At 36.6% G+C, this 19511-nt stretch overlaps 2 protein-coding genes across 5 annotated transcripts; both read left to right on the top strand.

Annotated features, from left to right (window-relative positions):
• Nucleotides 1–128: 128 nt before the first annotated feature.
• Nucleotides 129–9602, top strand: LOC100852880 (protein CHAPERONE-LIKE PROTEIN OF POR1, chloroplastic). 4 transcript variants are annotated; one of them, XM_010650770.3, is made up of 5 exons: nucleotides 129–587; nucleotides 1785–2011; nucleotides 2096–2199; nucleotides 8605–9049; nucleotides 9264–9602. In XM_010650770.3, the coding sequence occupies exons 2-5, from the start codon at nucleotides 1860–1862 to the stop codon at nucleotides 9412–9414; spliced, it is 852 nt and encodes a 283-aa protein (XP_010649072.1). In that variant the 5' UTR covers nucleotides 129–587; nucleotides 1785–1859; the 3' UTR covers nucleotides 9415–9602. The 4 variants fall into 4 exon arrangements, with proteins under 4 accessions (XP_010649072.1, XP_010649074.1, XP_010649075.1 ...); XM_010650772.3 differs by having other exon boundaries at nucleotides 585–934; XM_010650773.3 differs by lacking the exon at nucleotides 129–587 and adding an exon at nucleotides 594–1663.
• A 7582-nt stretch (nucleotides 9603–17184) lies between these two features.
• On the top strand, nucleotides 17185–19225 carry LOC100852851 (fructose-bisphosphate aldolase 1, chloroplastic). Its single transcript, XM_003631825.4, has 6 exons — nucleotides 17185–17456; nucleotides 17642–17911; nucleotides 18006–18115; nucleotides 18214–18304; nucleotides 18400–18669; nucleotides 18784–19225. Exons 1-6 carry the CDS (start codon nucleotides 17286–17288, stop codon nucleotides 19060–19062), a joined length of 1191 nt encoding a protein of 396 aa, XP_003631873.1. The 5' UTR covers nucleotides 17185–17285; the 3' UTR covers nucleotides 19063–19225.
• Nucleotides 19226–19511: the final 286 nt, after the last annotated feature.

The raw sequence follows: 19511 nt of genomic DNA on the forward strand, positions 1-19511 counted from the left end.
GATATTGACGGTACTATACACTATATTACTCATTTGAAAAAGCCTTTTTAATCCTTTCAAAACTATTCAAGGGGCTCCAAATCTTGTTATTCAACCTAGAGATGTATATAAATCTGGTCAGCCATTGATGGTTGGAATGCAAAACGAACGGTTATGATTGACTGTAGAAAATCATGACCTGCTTGGCTTGGCTGGAAAATCATGCCCGTGTGAATCTGCCAAGAAAAAGAACAAGGAAGAGGTACGTTTTGGGAAGAGGCGTGGTAGAAGACGATAAAATACGGTGATGATGGTAAATAAATAGCATCATATACATACATCCATAATTACTTGGACTTGTTTGGCTACAGGCCTTGGGTTATCCTCATGGTGACTAGGGAAAAAGAGAATCCGTTTATTTTGCTCTCAGACTATTTCTAGTCCCGCCGGCTGTTACAATATATGTAAAACAGCCTCCAATCACGTCGTGACACGTTGCCTGTGCCGGTGCTTGGACCTACACTCGCTCTTGCATGTACTTTGTGGAGGCGCGCTCCTTCTGTGTCATCTGAAGCCCCTGTCCTTGTTGAAAATCTTCTATCAATCAGGCAGGTTTCTCCATTTTCACTTCAATGTTGTTGAGAGTATTCTGAAGTAGAGGATAAAGCTCAATTTTGCTCTGCTTATTGTTTTTTAGTTGTACTTCATCTATTTGGTGATTCAGAGTTCTGCTCCCCTTCGAATCCCTTGTTATTTTTGTTTTATATTTTTTTAGTTGATTTAATTTTTCCGTGTGCAAGTTAGGGTTAGGGTTTAAGCTGTGAAGATTGTGTAAGAGCTAATGGCGGTAGGGGCCCTAAACCGAATTTGAACGGATTCAGAAATTGACGTTTTAACACACCAGTTAGTAGGATGAGATGGAGTGTAGAAAGCACCAGCGAAACATGGAAATAAGGTTTTCTCAGTTCAATGCTTCTTATAGTCTATGTAATAGACTGTCGTATGATTCCTTCTTCCCTGTAAATCAGGTTCTGAAACTCAATCTCAATTGGGGTTTAATTCTCGTACACGCATATTTCTTGACTAAGAGAGGAGCTTAGAGCAACTGAAATTTTATTGGGAGATAATCTTCCCCATTACGGAGCATTTCCATTAGCCGTACCTTTTGTATGCTCCGTTTGCTTTTTTTCCATTTTGTATATTTCGTTTTATTGCATTAGAATTTATTACTCTTTAATCAAGAAACTATCATCACCCAAGACATATATGATAAAATTCCAACGAGGAAGGCAATTCAGCATTTACTGTATAAGAACTAAAGTGTATTCAAATGCCCCTTATCAATTCATGATACAGGACATGATTACCCATCAATAACTGCCAAAAATTTACCTATGCTGAACTGTTGACATGTTTGCTAGGAGCTTGAACACCTTGTTAGTCCTCTCTCTGACTAATGACAATCTAACAACTAACTATTCCCCAACCATAAAGGGAAACACAGAGACATGTTTTCCATCCAAAATTTCCTAACAGTAGATTGTTGGAGTCATCTATCAAGTTAATTTATTGGTCTTGAATTCTTTTGATGCAATTATCAAAATAGCATCAGTCACATTCATTGACATATTGTGCAAAAGAATGGGGATGGCATGGGCAGACCATCATTGGATCTACACAACTGGTATCTGAGACATTTCTTGATCCATGATAAATCCAAGCTTCTCAAAGTAGTTTTTTCTTTTAACTTCATAAGGATGATTTAAGTTGTTGTTAATACAATCTAATATGTTCATCTGTTACAGCCTTGAGACATTGTCCTCCCATTGTCCTCTTTTGCATGAAATTCTGGTGAGCAGTGTGACAACAGCTACCTGAGTATGGAGATGACTGTGTCTGGATTAACTGGTAGTCCCTCGAGATATTGTCTCCATGTACCTGCACAAGGGTTAGGGTCACTGAGTAGGCAAGTTTCAGATTCTCGTAATATTGTAAAATTTGGAGAAAATATGGCATTGCATTGTCTGAAAAGGTATAGTTTCATGACCTTCAATTATTTACCTTTCCTATGGTGGATGGACGTATCATGATTCTTCCTATTATAACAATTGTACAGAAGTTACTGGGATATTTCTACACATGGATATAGCATAAAAAAGGCTCACTTGATCAAGTGTTCAATGGGTGCTTCCTACGGTGATATGGCTGATGACCCAACTGGTACAACTTACATTCTGCTTTATTTCTGTGATTGACTTATGACTTTATAATATTTATTTCTTATTACCTCATTGGAGATTACTATTTGGTACTCGAGTGTGTTAAAATTCTATTGGAAGCATGTTTATATTAATTGAACAAGTATGCCTGTTATTTGGTGAAACTTTTGGTGGAACGAGTAAATTGCAAGAATCTTCTTGCCCTTCTTAATTTTCTTACGAGAAAGAAACTTGGAGGAGGGCATTGTAAAACACTGATGATAGCTCTTGTTTTTCCTGTAAGGCTAAGAACTTTACTTTGTTGAGGTTCGTCAAATTCTCAAATGAAGATGGAATTTTGAAAACTTATTATTTAGGTGCCTTTCAATTGTTGAAGTGCCAACACTTTTGAAACATGGAAGGCAACATTGTGACTTTTGTTGAAAACAAACCATTTAGAGGAAATTTTTTCAAAAACATAAAAACACTATCAAACACATTTTCCATATCATTTTTCATTTATTTTTTATGGTTGGATGCACAAGTGATGATTAGTTTCAGAAAGAGTTAAAAGGATTATAGAAGTTGGGAGCTAGGGTGGTCATTGTTGCAAACCTTTTTTGGTGTGCTAACCTATCTTACCAAAACATTCACAATATATGTAATTACATTGGTTGTGTTGACATTTTTGGCTATTGGAAACCCAAGCTTGCATGGCATTAGCTCAATGTGATATGAGCTTTTCAACTAGATTCAAAATCTTAGCTAAGATCAGGGTGACTCGGTTGAGTTTGGTATTTTGTTGAATCGTGAAGGGAATTGACAAACTCAAATATGATTTGATACTCTCGGGATGATTCACATGATGAATTTGAGACAACTTCGAGATGCGCTCAAGTTGATAGCTCAATGCCTTTTTGGAACCCTGTCCGTAGAACACCTTGGTCTGTAGCCTTAATGCAATGTTTTTAGTGCTTATCCCGAAAAAAGGAGAGGCAGGTGAAGGGAAGGACTTCAGGCCAATCAGTCTTGTGGGGAGCCTTTATAAACTTCTTGCAAAAGTCCTAGCTAGCAGGCTAAAAAGAGTGGTTGACAAAGTGGTGTCAAATAGTTAGAATGCCTTTGTGCCCGTAGACGGATTCTAGATGCAGCCTTGGTAGCAAATGAGGCTATTGATTTGTGGAAGCAAAGCTCCAATGTGGGTTTATTTTGCAAATTGGATATAGAAAAAGCTTATAATCATATAAACTAGAAGTTCCTTCTTTTGGTTTTAGAAAAGATGGGTTTCGATCCTAAATGGAGGCAGTGGATTCACTTTTGCATTTCTTCTGTGAGGTTGATAGTACTAGCTAATGATACTCCTACGAACTTCTTCTCAACTTATAAAGGTTTGAGGTAGGGGGACCCTTTTTCACCTTATCTATTTGTGTTGATTATGGAAGCCCTCAACAGGTTAGTTGCTAAGACCTAGGAGGGACATTTCATTAGGGGCTTCAAGATTGAAGGTAGAGGGGAAGAAGGGACTCAAGTCTCACACTTATTGTTTGTAGATGACATTCTTCTTTTTTGCAAGGATAATGAAATTAGTTGAAATATTGGAAGTGCAGGAGATGACGAATGTTGATAGAGCAACTTATCTTTTTGGGTGTAAAGCAGGGAAGCTTCCTACTTATCTAGGTTTATCCTTTGGAACCCCTCACAAGTCTTGTGGTGTGTGGGATGCAATCAAAGAGAGATTGAAAAGGAAATTGGCTACATGGAAAAAATAGTACCTATCCAAAGGAGGAAGACTTGTCCTTATTAAAAGCTCTTTATAAAACCTCCCTATCTATTTTATGTCTCTTTTTGTAATCCCTAAGAAAGTGAAGAGTTCAATCTTAGAGCTAATATCTTAATAGGAAATGGTAGATGTACAAGATTTTGGTAGGACAATTGGGATAAGGAGTCTAAGTTGAAAGACGTTTACCTTACACTTTTCAGAATAACATTCCACAAAAATGCTATAGTTGCAAACTTATGGGAAAGGGAACGGGGCGAAGGTGGTTGTTGGGAGGTTCAATTTAGAAGACCCTTCCAAGATTGGGAGTTAGAGAAGGTGACCCATTTTTGGAGCACATTTTTCCATTAAAAGTGCAAGAAGGGGAGGACACTTTAATATGGAAAGATGATAGGAGGGGAAAATTCAATGTCAAGTCATATTGTAATCCTTTAAGGGTTGAAAATAATTTAATATTCCCAGCCAAAGAGATTTGGGGATCCCATGCTCCTCTTAGATCTCGTTTTTTTTTTTTGTTTGAAAAGTTGTTTGGGGGAAGATCTTAATTGTAGACATGTTAATGAAGAGGGGATGGTCCATGGTTAGTAGATGTAGCATTTTTAAAGATAGTAAAGAACTAGTTGATCATATTTTGATTTATTGTGATGAGACGAGAGCTTTGGACCTTGTTGTTTTTCGGTTTGGCTTGGGTGTTCTTGGCTTTAGTGAGAAACCTTCTCCTAGAATGGAAACTTAAGGGGTTAGGGAAGAAGAAAAGAGTAGTTTGACGCTTTGCTCCAATTTGCCTATTTTGGTGTATTTGGAGAGAACGCAACTGAAATACTTTCGAAGATGAAGAATTGTTAGATTAAAGTTTTAAGGATCTCTTAATCCAGTCAAAGTTTTAAGGATCTCTTCATCCGGTCACTTTTAGAGTGGTCCTAGGAATCTTTGGAATTAGAGAATCCTTTTATTTTGAATTTCTTAGATGCTCTTTATTGTGGCTAGCTTTGCACTTGTTTAGGATTTTTTTTGTCTTAATTGGTGCTTGCTTTGGTATATTCTGTGTATATTGCCTGTATACGTAAGGTGCGCCTCCTCTTTTTAGCGTTTCTTAATACATGCTTTTGTTGTCTATTAAAAAAAAAAAAAAAAAGCCTTTATGGAACCCTTCATTGCCTTTGTATTTCTAGGTTGAGAATGAGAGAAGAGCAATGAAGAGAAGTAAGAGGTATGAAAATGAAGAATATTGAAGGAGAGATGGGAGTAGCGTACCTTTGGGATCCTCTTTGCTATTGTTGATTCACTCATCTCAAGCTTTAGTTCAAGCTGACATAGGAAATGAGTATTTGTGCAGTAATGGGTATTATTTGAAGGGTCGTTGGGCTTAAATGGGCAAATGGGTATTTGGTGGGAACTTATTTGATGGGAAGTTGGATCATTAGGTGTTTGGGTTTAAATTGGCAATGGGTATATGATGAAAATTTGGCTATACGTTAAATAGGTATGCCCCTTTCATTGGCTCTCTTTTACTTTGCTTATTAAAATAACTAACTAAATAAATAAAAATAAGAAATTAAAGTTATATAAGATTTTAATTTGACTATGTTTTTTATGAGACTAATTATAATTTATTTGAATACAATTACATCATTGAGATAAGTTTAATTTAGTTGTTTTTAATATAAACTAATATCAGGAAATTAATAATTACTTAATAGCAATGCTAAATCACAGGTTATAATTAATTTTAAAAATTATAATTAATTTGTTCTTGCCCTGTTTTTGTAAAATCCACATGAATCAATCATGGTCTACCACATGTCTAATATATGCCATGCGAGCTCCATTATTGCACAACAATTACAAGCCATCACATGTCTTTGTATCTAATAATACATGCTCAAGACCACTCTCCACTAACATGACACATAGTGTGTCTTGTCCTTGATCTCTAATGTACGAAGGGATCCCTGTTCTCCCCATATAGCTCTTATGCCATAATGCTGCACCATTTGGACTTCGAGGCGTATCTCCAAATATATTCTTGGTTATTCGGATGCCTATGAAACATGGATGTCCACCTATGGCAAATGGTGAGGGGTCTCTCCTACGATACCCCTTTGTGAAGGTGGACACTGTGCACCCGAGAGGATTGATTGTTTCACTCCTACTACAACGAGGATGTTACCTCTAGAATATTTGTGGCTAGATGATCTTCTACATTCCCCTTGAAGGTGTTGCCCTTGACATTGCGCCCTGAAGCTAGTACGTTTGCTTGAGTCAAGAGCAAGGCTTGAGGGATCCAAAATGGACTTGACACATCTCAATAGAGAAATTGTCCTTCCCACCATTGAGCATTTTGGGATTGGAACATTGGAGGTTTATGGAGGTGGGATTAACATGCATCAAACCTATCTCGACTAGAATGAGAGTTAGAGGGGACCATTGTGTCTTTGAGACATGTATCATCTTCAAGAGCTTCCCTATCATAATCAATTATTATGAGAGTTACTATTTTAGAGTACACCAAAAATGCTTCATTTCCTACCAAACAAAAGGAGGATTTTCCAATGCTCCTTGGTGCTGTCCTTGATTCACTGCCACTCTCTCCAACCCCTTCTCACCTTTCACTCTACTCCACTCTCCCCTCAAATTATTGATACCTCATCGTCCTTTGTGGTTGACTTCCTACATGTAAGAACCTTAAATAAACAAAATTAAAGTTAGTATGAAATGATTAAATAAAAAAAGTTTTTAATTCTAGATCCTATCATAAACTAATCCAAACACATGTTTTTATACTATTTAAATAATATTACATTAGTATAAGGTTATTTTATTATTATTTTTAGTCTGTTTAATTTTATTTCTTTTTCTAATAATTTTCATAATTTTTTTTAAAAAAATTCTTGAGCCCATTGCTGACCTAAGATGCTTAGATTGATGCGTCTCAGGACATCTTGAGTCAATGACTAATATTGCAACTTTGAACCATGCAACCAAGTTGAACCAACGCTATGGGTTAAATATATACGTTGATAAATCCTTTTTAGTTGCAATTTCCATAATCTAACCATAGTTATCTTTTGCATAAATCATGTTTATTTTATCAGTTTGCCCAAGTGTTTGCATGATCGCTGAGTGAAAAACCAAGTTTTGCTTTGTATAGTGCATCTTGTCTTGTTTGCTGTGAGCGATCTTTAATTAGCCTTTGATACACAACCAAATTAATTTAAATATAATTCCTTTCAATCTACAAGCTAGTTACCAATTCAGTCGAGTCAATTAATCAGACTTAATTATTAAATTACTTAGACAATGCTTTCCAGTTTTTGTGTTAATGTGAGATGCTGCTGTAATGAAAATCAACCCACGCAATCAGAGATGGATACCGAACTTACATGGAACACCTCTTCACAAGATGAAAAACCATGGTAGCCATCTCATCCATGAATAGTCCACTATATCAAGGAAATTACAAAGTGTGGTCTTAACAAATGAAGTGTTCCTCAACCAAATCACTAATCAAAGCTCTTTGAACAATCCTTTTGCAACTTTCCTTGATCTTCCACCAGTCCACTCTCTGAAGTTTTTTTGAATAACAAAGTCTGAGACTTTATGTTGAAGTCATTTCAACCTTGGAATCACTCATTGATCTGATCTGAACTTGCTTCAGATTGATTTCCCAAGAATGTTTTTTAAATCTTCAATCTATATTGAACTCTTCTCTCAAACTTCTTACAATTGGTGACCTCAATGATGAGAAGATGAAGCCTATAAGAATTCTGACTAGATGAAGACAATCCGGATAATCATTCGATGAAGAACCAGAAAAAAGGCCCGACTCTTTCAAGAATTCTCTCTATGAAATTCTAAAATTGAGAGAACTTCCAACTTGGAGCCAGTTGACCCATTTATAGCCAAAAACCATTACTGGAATGTATTTTACACCTTTCCTAATGCATTTGAATATAAAAAACCAAATCTTGAAGCTGAAATATGAAAATCATAGCTCCCAAAATCCTTTTGCTCAGAAATGGTCAAAGTGCCACCACTTGGTGCAATCCAAGTGCTTGGTGCTCTGCAAAATTCCCAAAAGAGTAGTCCAGCATGTAAGTGCTACCTAGTAGTGCATGTAAAACGCCTGGCACTTTTTCCAGAGAGAGTACCTACTGGAAAGTGCTACTCCCAGTCACAGAAAGTGCCTGGCACTTTTCCATGTGCAATCTCAGCTCAAAAACAATTCCAAAATAAAGCTGAATTTCCACGCAACTTTCCAACCTTTTGGTGGATTGTTTTGCACACTGTTCCCATCCTTTGAGCATCAAGTCGATACCAATTTTTCTGTCTTTGGATTTCCTCTTGAGGAACTTCCATGTATGAAGTGTGTTAAAAACCAAGCATACCCGATCTTCAGTTTTCACTGGGCATTGTCCACCAACCTTGAATTCTTGATGATGTCTTCTTTAGTGATTGGTCATGAAACTCAAGATGATATGATACAAAAGATACAAACTTAAAAGAAAAACCAACTGCCAACACTAATATACATTTACACAGAGTTCTTGTTGAGTTATGTGGCTTGTGATTTTGATTCTTAGCTATTAGGATAAATGATCATTCTTTTAGTCCCTTGAAGTTTCTACTTAACTGTCTACCTTTTTGCAGCTATCTTTCCTAGAATCAATATAAGAGACCCATACAAACGACTTGGTATCAGCAGGGAGGCTTCTGAAGAAGAGATCCAAGCTGCAAGGAACTTCCTGGTACAGAAATATGCTGGGCACCAGCCAAGTCTGGATGCAATTGAATCTGCCCATGACAAGATAATCATGCAGAAATTTTATGAAAGGAAGAACCCAAAAATTGACTTAAAGAAAAAGGTTAGGGAAGTAACTCAGTCCCGTGTCATGCAGGCTATCACAAGCAGGTTCCGAACTCCATCAAAAAATTTCATTATAAAAACATCCATTGCATTTGTAGTACTTGGGGTTCTTACTGTTCTCTTTCCTACGGAAGAAGGGCCGACCCTTCAGGTAGCCATTTCCCTGATCGCCACCATGTATTTGATATATGATCGGCTGAAGAGCAAAATGAGAGCTTTCTTTTATGGGTATGTGTTGTTATATCCATTTCATTATTAAATAATTCCTTTTTATTCCTATTCCCCACACACTCGCAGAATTCTCCAAAATTTAGTGAATCTTCAAATTAAACAGGTTGTCGTTGACACCTGCATTGGTTTTCCCCACTGAAATAAAGTGAAAATTTCTTAATTGTTACATCAGCAGATTGTTCTTAAATAATGAAGTTGTTGCTATGTTCAGGGCTGGAGCTTTTATCATCTCATGGCTATTGGGAACATTCTTGATGGTGTCTGTGGTTCCACCTATACTCAAAGGTCCAAGGAGTTTGGAAGTTTCAACTTCACTGATAACCTATGTGCTTCTCTGGGTCACTTCTACATACCTAAAATAGTGCCAGTTTCCTCTTTGAGACCCCAGTTTTGGAGTGATTAACAGGTATTCTTGGTCTGTGAGACAGTAACCAGAAGAGCAAAAAATAACTTAGGTTTCTTCCATAAGATTCTAGTGGCCTATATTCTGTTTCTGGACAGCTGATCTTTCGAAATGATTCATTTATACATGTTGTTCCTTAATTGCTGTATTTTTTTTTCCTTTCTACTGTTCTAGCATTTTTTTTTTTGAATATTTGCAAATATTGGAAATGAATTGTGACAAAAAGATTAGCTGTAAATTGGGGGAAAAAGGAAATCAGCTTCAGAGCCATGTCTACTTCCAATGCATATTAAGACCAAGACAATAGATGTGTAGGGGTGGATTGAGTGGTTACGTGAGATTTGTAATGTAGCATGTTAATCACCTGAGGTGAGAGGTGTCCTGGCAATCGGGTGGCTGAGGACTGTGCTTTTGATAGTCTTCACACTTCTGGGCCTTAGGCCTTTGGAGGGGGAATTGTGGAACCCTGTCCACAAAGGTTCACACCACGCCTTTTGGTTCCCATGACGTGCAAGTGTGCAAGTGGATGCCTCCTCAAAATTCCTCTGTTAGTGACAAAGGAGAATACAAACAAAATTTCCTGATATTTTGGGCCAAAGCCCCATCACTGTCTATGAACCAGACGCAAACTTGAGGTGGTGAGCGCACGGTCGTTTCACGGTGACATTCGAGTTTCCTGTTCCGGGTGTCACCTTTTCTCATTCTTCTTCCATTAATTAATGGCAGGAAAAACCATCAATCATGCATGGTAAAAGAAAATAAAGAAAATGATAACAATCATATAACCCGAGTGGCGATCAGATCAAATTTTTTATTAGAAAAAAATAGAGGGAAAAGTACAATATTAACTGGATGTGGACGAAGTATCCTGGTTAATGATCTTTTTGGTACCTAATACTCTCAGGGGCGAATGCTCAACAGGCCTTTGGCCAGATGCTTGACTGGAAGGGAAAGCAACATAAGTCCCTGTGTTTCCTTTTTTTTTTCTTTGTTTTTTCCTTTAAATGCAATTTGCCCTTCTTTAAGATGTTGAGCATATATATTATCAAAATGATGCTTTTGTTGTAAAATAAGGACAAATACAATGCAAATCAAAGTAGTAGAGATGAAATATATCTTACTTTGATATATAATAGGGAAGAAGAAATCAGATAAGAGAGTTGGGAAAGTTGAGAGAATGAAAAACAGAGAGAATGAGAGGAAGATTATTTCTTTCTTTTCTCGGGATGTATATTACAGGAGACGGGAAGCCATTTTATAGGCTTTCCAAATGGCTTCCATTAATATCCCCATTAATGAATATTAATGAAACTCATAAATAACATTAATGGCTTCCATTAATGAGTATTAATGGAAGTCATAAATAATACTTAATTAACATTAATGTGGTGGCATTCATTACTACAATTATAACACTCCCCCTTGGATGTCCACCACATTGAAAGAATATGCCTCATTAAAACCTTGTTAGTAAAAAATCCTATAAAAAAAACCTAGTGAAGGAAAAAGAGTACAATATTATTTTCTTGGTATATTAGGACTGTCTCGTTAAAAACCTTGCCAGTAAAACCCAGTAGGACAAAACCTGGACGAAGGAAAAAATAGTACAGTACACTAACACCATTTTACAAGCATACTCCCCCTCATGTCGATATCCTTGAGTTGACGCATTCCAATCCCGTGTATTAACTTCTTGAATGTTGAGGTTGACAATGATTTTGTGAATAAATCTGCTAGATTATCATTTGAGTGTATTTGTTGCACATCAATTTCAATACTCTTCTGGAGTTCATGTGTATAAAAGAATTTTGGTGAAATGTGTTTAGTTCTATCTCCTTTAATATAATCCCCTGTTATTTGTGTAATGCATGCAACATTATCTTCAAATAATATTGTCGGGTCACCTTTGATAGAGGAGAGTCCACATGATTTCCGAATATGCTGGATCATAGATCTTAGCCATATACATTCACGACTTGCTTCATGAATTGCTAATATTTCTGAATGATTTGATGATGTGGCCACCATTGTTTGTTTGATAGATCTCCATGAAATAACAGTATTATTGCAATTAAACACATACCCTGTTTGTGACCTACCTTTATGTGGATCTGAAAGATATACTGCATCTGCATATCCAAGCAATTGTTGTGAGTAAAATAAACCCATATCAGTAGTTCCGCGAAGATAACGAAATATATGTTTGATACCATTCCAATGTCTTTGAGTTGAAGCGGAACTGTATCTTGCTAATAAATTGACAGAAAAAGCAATGTCTGGACATGTACAATTGGCAAGATACATAAGTGCACCAATAGCACTAAGATATGGTACTTCAGGACCAAGTAACTCTTCATCCTTTTCGCAATGACGAAATGAGTCATTTTTCATATCAAGTGATCGGACAACCATTGGAGAACTTAAATGATGCGTTTTATCCATATAAAAACGCTTCAAAACTTTCTTAATGTATGTTGATTGATGTACTAAAACTCCATTTGGAAAATGCTTGATCTGCAGACCGAGACAAAATTTTGTTTTTCCAAGAATTCATCTCAAATTCCTTTTTTAAGTAATTTGTTGTTCTTGTGAGCTCTTCAAGAGTTCCAACAAGATTTAAGTCATCAACATATATTGCAATAATTGCAAATCTGGTTTCTGATTTCTTAATGAAGATGCATGGGCATATAGGGTTATTAACATACCTTTCTTTTAGCAAGTATTCGCTAAGGCGATTGTACCACATGCGTCCAGATTGCTTTAATCCATATAAGGATCGTTGTAACTTGATTGAGTACATGCCACAAGGCTTTGTATTATTTGCTTCAGGCAATTTAAATCCTTCAGGGATTTTCATGTATATATCATTATCCATGGATCCGTATAAATATGTTGTAATAACATCCATGAGATGCATATCCAATCCTTTTGAGACTGTCAAACTAATTAAGAAACGAAATGTGATTGCGTCCATGATGGGAGAATATGTTTCCTCGTAGTCAATACCAGGTCTCTGCTAGAAGCCTTGTGCTACTAATTGCACTTTATATCTTATGATCTCATTATTCTCATTGCGCTTTCGTACAAATACTCATTTGTACCTAACAGGTTTTACATCTTCAGGTGTTTGGACTACAGGTCCAAAACTTCTCGTTTTGTTAATGAGTTTAACTTTGCCTGTATAGCTTCTTTCCATTTTGGCAAATCATTTCTATGTTGACATTCTTCCATATTTCGTGGTTCGGGATCTTCATCATTTCTTATGACTTCATAGGCCACTTGGAAAGAAAAAATATTGTTAATAACAATATTATTTTGATCCCAATTTTCTCCTGTGTGTACATAACTTACTGAGATCTCATAATTTTCAGGTACCTGTGCCTCTTCAGGGGCTTCTTATTCAATATGTGCCTATTTAGGGGCTTTTTGCATTATTTGTGTCTCTTCTAGGGCTATAGATTTATCAATTTTAAACTAATCAATCATTTTGATAGTCTCTTCTAGAGTGCCAAGTTTTTCTTGGGTTTTCCTCTTCCGAGGAGTTACATCCTTTGAACCGACAGGTCTACCACGCTTCAGGTGTATCTTAGATTCATTTGTTAATTATCCTACAGGGACATCAATCCGTGTTGGAGTATTTGCAGTCGGGACATGTGACTTTGTCACTTTCTTTGTATCAATGAATGCATCTGGTAATTGATTTGCAAGATTTTGCAAATGAATGATCCTTTGAACGTCTAGTTCACATTGATTTGTACAAGGATCAAGATGGGTCATAGTAAATGCCTTCCAACTAATTTCTCGTTATTCTTCAGGAATCGACTTTTCTCTCCCTAATGACGGGAAAACACTCTCATTAAAATGACAATCTGCAAAGCGGGCTATAAAAACATCGCCTGTCAAAGGTTCAAGATATCTTATGATAGATGGAGAATCAAAATCTACATAAATCCCAAGTCTTCATTGGGGACCCATTTTAGTGCGTTGTGTAGGTGCAATTGGTACATATACTGCACAACCAAAGATTCGTAAGTGAGAGATATTTGGTTGTTTTCCAAGCACAAGTTGTGAAGGAGAGTATTCATGGCAAGTTGTAGGTCGAATACGGACTAAAGCTGCAGCATGCATAATAGCATGTCCCCAGGCAGAAGTAGGTAATTTGGTTTTCATTAGTAATGGTCGAGCTATTAATTAGAGACGTTTGATGAAGGATTCTGCTAAACCATTTTGGGTATGAGTATGAGCAACAGGATGCTCAATATTTATCCCTACTGACATGCAATAGTCAATGAATGTTTGAGAAATAAATTCACCAGTATTATCAAGACGTATTGTCTTAATTGAATAATCTAGAAATTGTGCTCGTAATCTAATTATTTGTGCAAGGAGTCTAGCAAAGGCAACGTTACGTGTAGAAAGGAGACAAACATGTGACCACCTAGTAGAAGCATCTATTAAGATCATAAAATAACGGAATGGTCTACATGGTGGATGGATAGATCCACATATGTCCCCATGTATTCTTTCTAAAAAGACTGGTGACTCAGATATGACTTTAGTAAAAGATGGTTTGATTATCAATTTACCTTGTGAGCAGGCAACACATGAGTATTCATTGGGCGAAAGAATCTTCTGGTTCTTTAGTGGATGCCCATGTGAGTGTTCGATTATTCGACGCATCATTGAAGACCCTAGGTGACCTAGCCTGTCATGCCAAGGGATAAAAACTTTTGGGTCGTTGAACTTCTGGTTCACGACAACATATGATTCAATAGGCTTTATAGTTGTATGATACAACCCAGAGGAGAAAGCCGGGAGTTTTTCTATTATAAACTTTTGGCCAGATATAGTGGAAGTAATGTAAAGATATTCTACATTATTTTCATTCATAGTTTCAATATGATATCCATTTCTACGGATATCTTTAAAACTGAGCAAATTTCTTCTAGATTTGCTAGAATATAAAGCGTCATTTATATGGAATCTAGTTCCATTTGGCAATGTTATGTTTGCTCTTCCAGAGCCTTCAACTAAGTTTGTAGTACCAGATATGGTACTTATATTAGCTTTTATTAATGTCAATTCGAGGAAATATCTTTTATCTCGAAGAATTGTGTGTGTGGTCACACAGTTTATGAGACATACATCATCCTCATTCATTTTGAGACCAAATAACACATGGATTTCAGATATAACAAAAAAAACAAGGCATAATGTAAATAATAAAGTAAATCAGACGTAAATATAAGACATAATAATATATTATTTCATATATAAAGTAACATCAATCAATGTTAATTTTCTCATTATTTATCAAATGGTCTGTTTTTTCATTGGGACCTCCAAAGAAATCAATGTCATAGTAGGTTAGATCCAATCCATCACCATCGGTAAAGTTCATCTCTATCTCTTTTCCTTTTGCTTTTATTGATGCTTGGTAAAGGTCAACCAAATGTTTGGACGTACGACAGGTACGTGACCAATGCCCCTTCATACCACATCTATAACAATTATTCTCATGGTTCTTAGGAGGTTTATCTTGTAAATGCTTTCCATTTTCTTGTTTTGCCTCAATATTGTTCCATTTCGTATTGTTCCACTTCTGGTGGTGCAATGAGACTTTCATTTTATGAGAATTATTATTATAAGAACCATGGTATTGGGGATTTCTTCCACGACCACAACCACGTTCTCATCCACGTCCACGAGTTTGGGACGATATTGCATTCACTTCAGGGAATGATTCAAATCTAGTTGGATGAGACTGGTGATTTTTCATCAGAAACTTTTTTTTTTTTTTTTAAACCTTCATAGAGATGATGATGAAGGAAAATTAGTGTTTTTGTGCGATCTTGCAGGGATGCTTGATTTCATTCTTTGATCATAGCTCCAAGATTATTGCATCAAGATGTATTCAACATCAAGGATCGAAGATAGAGAGTTCTTTCTCGAAATGTCCAATGCCACAAATTTGAGTTTTGTGAGATTTGATATTATCAAATAATTTCAAATATATGACAAAACAATATTATTAGAATCAATTATAAAAACTTGATAGCATTGGTATAACTTTGATTATAAACAAAATCAAATAATTTGTTTATAACTTTTAACAATATGTAACAAAACAAATCAACAATAATATAAATATGCAAAATTTTATTCTATATAAATAACTTCAAGTTTAAGATACGGGAATTACCTTCAGAGCAATTCGTGCTGATAACGAGTTGTAAAATAAGGACAAATACAATGCAAATCAAAGTAGTAGAGATGAAATATATTTTACTTTGATATATAATAAGGAAGAATAAATCAGATAAGAGAGTTGGGAAAGTTGAGAGAATGAAAAATAGAGAGAATGAGAGGAAGATAAGTTCTTTCTTTTCTCGGGATATATATTACAGGAGACAGGAAGCCATTTTATAGGTTTTCCAAATGGCTTCCATTAATATCCCCATTAATGAATATTAATGAAACTCATAAATAACATTGATAGCTTCCATTAATGAGTATTAATGGAAGTCATAAATAATACTTAATTAACATTAATGTAGTGGCATTCATTACTACAATTATAACAACTTTTAATTTTTAGTTTTTAAAATGGCTTTTGTCCAAAAATGATAATGGGATGTAAATGTATACTTATAATTAAAGTTTTGACAATTAAAACAGAATTTCTAAATATGTTTAGAACCAGTTTGACACTTATCAAAGATAATCTATTTTTTTGAGTTAATTTCATTCATTTATCTCGAGGTGTTAACAAAACATATTTAGAATTCGTTTGATAATGATTTTAGAAAGAGTTTATAATCTTTTTAATATTTTGAAAAATTTTATTATTCAAATATTAAAATAAGGGAGTGAAATTAGCTCTATTTACTTTTTGAAATAGTATAAAATCTCATACCTCATCCGAAAATAGATTTTTATTCTATATTTCCCCAACATGATTTATATGCACTTTTCAAACATCACGCAAAAATAGATTTTATTCCACACTGTTGATTTGTATTTTGAAGAAGCATCAACTCCTAAATGTTGACATATCATAATTTATTTTTTCTTTTATAAAAAATATTTTTAAAATATAATTCCCAAATATAAGATTTAATTAAAAAATATTTGTCACAACTTTTACAATGGTACTATGTGGTTTGTAGCGATTAAATATCCACAAATTTTAAAATTAATAAATGAAAAAATACTTTTTATTATATCGAGGTAGAAATTTGACTGACAAGAAGATGCCATGCAAAGATACCATTAAGTTCTTGGGGATAGAATAAACATATGATTTTTTTTAAAGTATATTTATAGGAATTTTTTTTTTCACTTATTTTATTTTCAGGTTATGATGATACCCAGTTATTTTAAACTTAGTAAAAATTGCCAAAATTATTTTACCCAGGAAAATTTCTGATGTAACAAAACTTCCAGTTATGCCGGGGCATTAGAAGCTACCACATGGGCCTCCAATTCAAACTCAAAATTTACATGTACTTTTTTTCATTACGTTGCCGGTTTCCCAAGAATTCGAATTTTTCTGGTATTGCACATTGAACAAAAGGCAGCCATTAATTCCCAAACCATCGTAATCCACGGAGTAGAGCCACGTCTGCATCATGCCAAATCAGAAAGTTATCACCCACCCGGCACTGGCTCATTGGCCAATGCATCACAGCCCCAAACGAGATATCTATGGGTGGAGAGTAGGAGTATAAAACGCAGTGCAGAGGGAAATGAGAGTGTTAAAAGAGAGGAGGCAGAAGAGGGTGTTCCTGGGGAAGAGAGAAAAAGATAAGAAGATAACAAGAGTAGGCCATGGCATCTGCCTCTCTTCTCAAGTCATCTCCGGTTCTCGACAAGTCGGAGTGGGTGAAGGGCCAGTCACTTCGCCAACCCTCCGTTTCCGTGGTCCGCTGCAACCCTGTTGCTCCCTCAGTGCTAACCATTCGAGCTGGCTCATACGCTGATGAGCTTGTCAAAACCGCGGTACGTCTCCCATCACTGTATGTGGATTGTTAAATTCACATCTTAATTCTTATGGCATAACCATATCGTATTTATATATATGGATTTGAGAATAATTTAGACAAGGACTGTGAGAAAACTAAAAATGTATAAATACATACATTTGTGATATACAATTATTTGTTAACTGGGGCGGGTGAGTGTAGAAAACTATTGCCTCTCCTGGGCGTGGAATCTTGGCGATGGATGAGTCAAATGCTACCTGCGGGAAGCGTCTGGCATCAATTGGGCTAGAGAACACGGAGGCCAACCGCCAGGCTTACAGAACACTCCTGGTCACGGCACCTGGGCTTGGCAACTACATCTCAGGAGCTATCCTCTTCGAGGAGACACTCTACCAATCCACCACTGACGGGAAGAAGATGGTTGATGTGCTTGTTGAGCAGAAAATTGTGCCTGGTATTAAGGTTGACAAGGTAAGTGAACAAAGTCCAGTTACATATAGTTGATTTGATCTTAGTGAGAATGGAAAGCAGTGAGAGGTGAATAATAACGATGATTAATTTACAGGGTTTAGTTCCTCTGGTCGGTTCAAACGACGAGTCTTGGTGCCAGGGTCTAGATGGCCTCGCCTCCCGCTCTGCTGCTTACTATCAGCAGGGTGCTCGTTTCGCAAAATGGTACAAATCCCTTCTTCGGTTGCTTTCCACTATGATGCATACTCATGCTCCTTGTACCATTCATTCAGATTTGCTCTTGCTTTCTTTGACGATGACAGGCGCACGGTTGTGAGCATTCCCAACGGCCCATCTGCCCTTGCTGTGAAGGAAGCAGCCTGGGGTCTGGCTCGCTATGCTGCCATCTCTCAGGTAATTTTTAGCAAGATGTAGAGTAGTACATATAATCTCCTTTTTCATCCTTTGATGATTTATAAATTGTGAAACATCGGTGTTGGATTATGTAGGACAATGGATTGGTGCCAATCGTGGAGCCGGAGATTCTGCTTGATGGGGAACATGGGATCGACAGGACCTTTGAAGTGGCCCAGAAGGTATGGGCTGAGGTTTTCTTCTACCTTGCTGAGAACAATGTCATGTTTGAAGGTATCCTTCTCAAGCCCAGCATGGTTACTCCTGGGGCCGAGTGCAAGGACAAAGCCACACCTGAACAGGTTGCCCAATACACCCTCAAGCTCCTCAGCCGAAGAATCCCCCCAGCTGTCCCTGGAATCATGGTATGCGTCCATCCGGAGAAAATCAATCAATCAATTATTCTCTCTCTCTCTCTCTCCCTCGTACACTCAACGACTAACTCAAATATCTAAGTCGTTAATCTTTTGATTGAGCAGTTTTTATCTGGTGGGCAATCTGAGGTGGAAGCTACCCTCAACCTGAATGCAATGAACCAAGCTCCTAACCCATGGCACGTGTCCTTCTCATACGCAAGAGCCCTTCAGAACACTTGCTTGAAGACGTGGGGAGGAAGGCCTGAGAACGTGAAGGAGGCTCAAGATACTCTTCTTCTCAGGGCAAAGGCCAACTCTCTTGCTCAGCTTGGCAAGTATACCGGTGAGGGAGAGTCTGAGGAGTCCAAGCAAGGAATGTTCGTGAAGGGTTATGTCTACTAAGCCATTCAATCTATTGCATGGATGAACCAGATAGTGGTTAAGATGCAGGGATGTGGGCAGAGGCCTTTCTCCGTTTTATGCTTAATAGCCAATGGGGACTATTTTTGTTCATAGCATGTACTTACCAAATTCTAATAAATTTCTTGCCAGTGAGATTACTATATATAAAGCCTATAATCTATTGCCATTTCAAAACTAACAGCCAGTGCAGGTAGCTGGAATCATTAGAAAGAAAAAAAAAATGTAAAAAACACAATCTATAAATTTACATTGATCCTCTAAACTGCACATGGACATCATTCCTAGATTCCCAGAACCTCAACCCTTATCATAACCAACAGCTCAACAATCCAACTTTCACATTTTCATGATTTTCTTGCAACAAAGCTTCCATCTTCCAAACATCCTCTTCCAGACAGTACTTATTTAACTAGGAAAGGCATTCAGCA

The sequence above is a fragment of the Vitis vinifera genome, chromosome 4 (genome assembly GCF_030704535.1).
Source record: "Vitis vinifera cultivar Pinot Noir 40024 chromosome 4, ASM3070453v1".
Taxonomy (NCBI): domain Eukaryota; kingdom Viridiplantae; phylum Streptophyta; class Magnoliopsida; order Vitales; family Vitaceae; genus Vitis; species Vitis vinifera.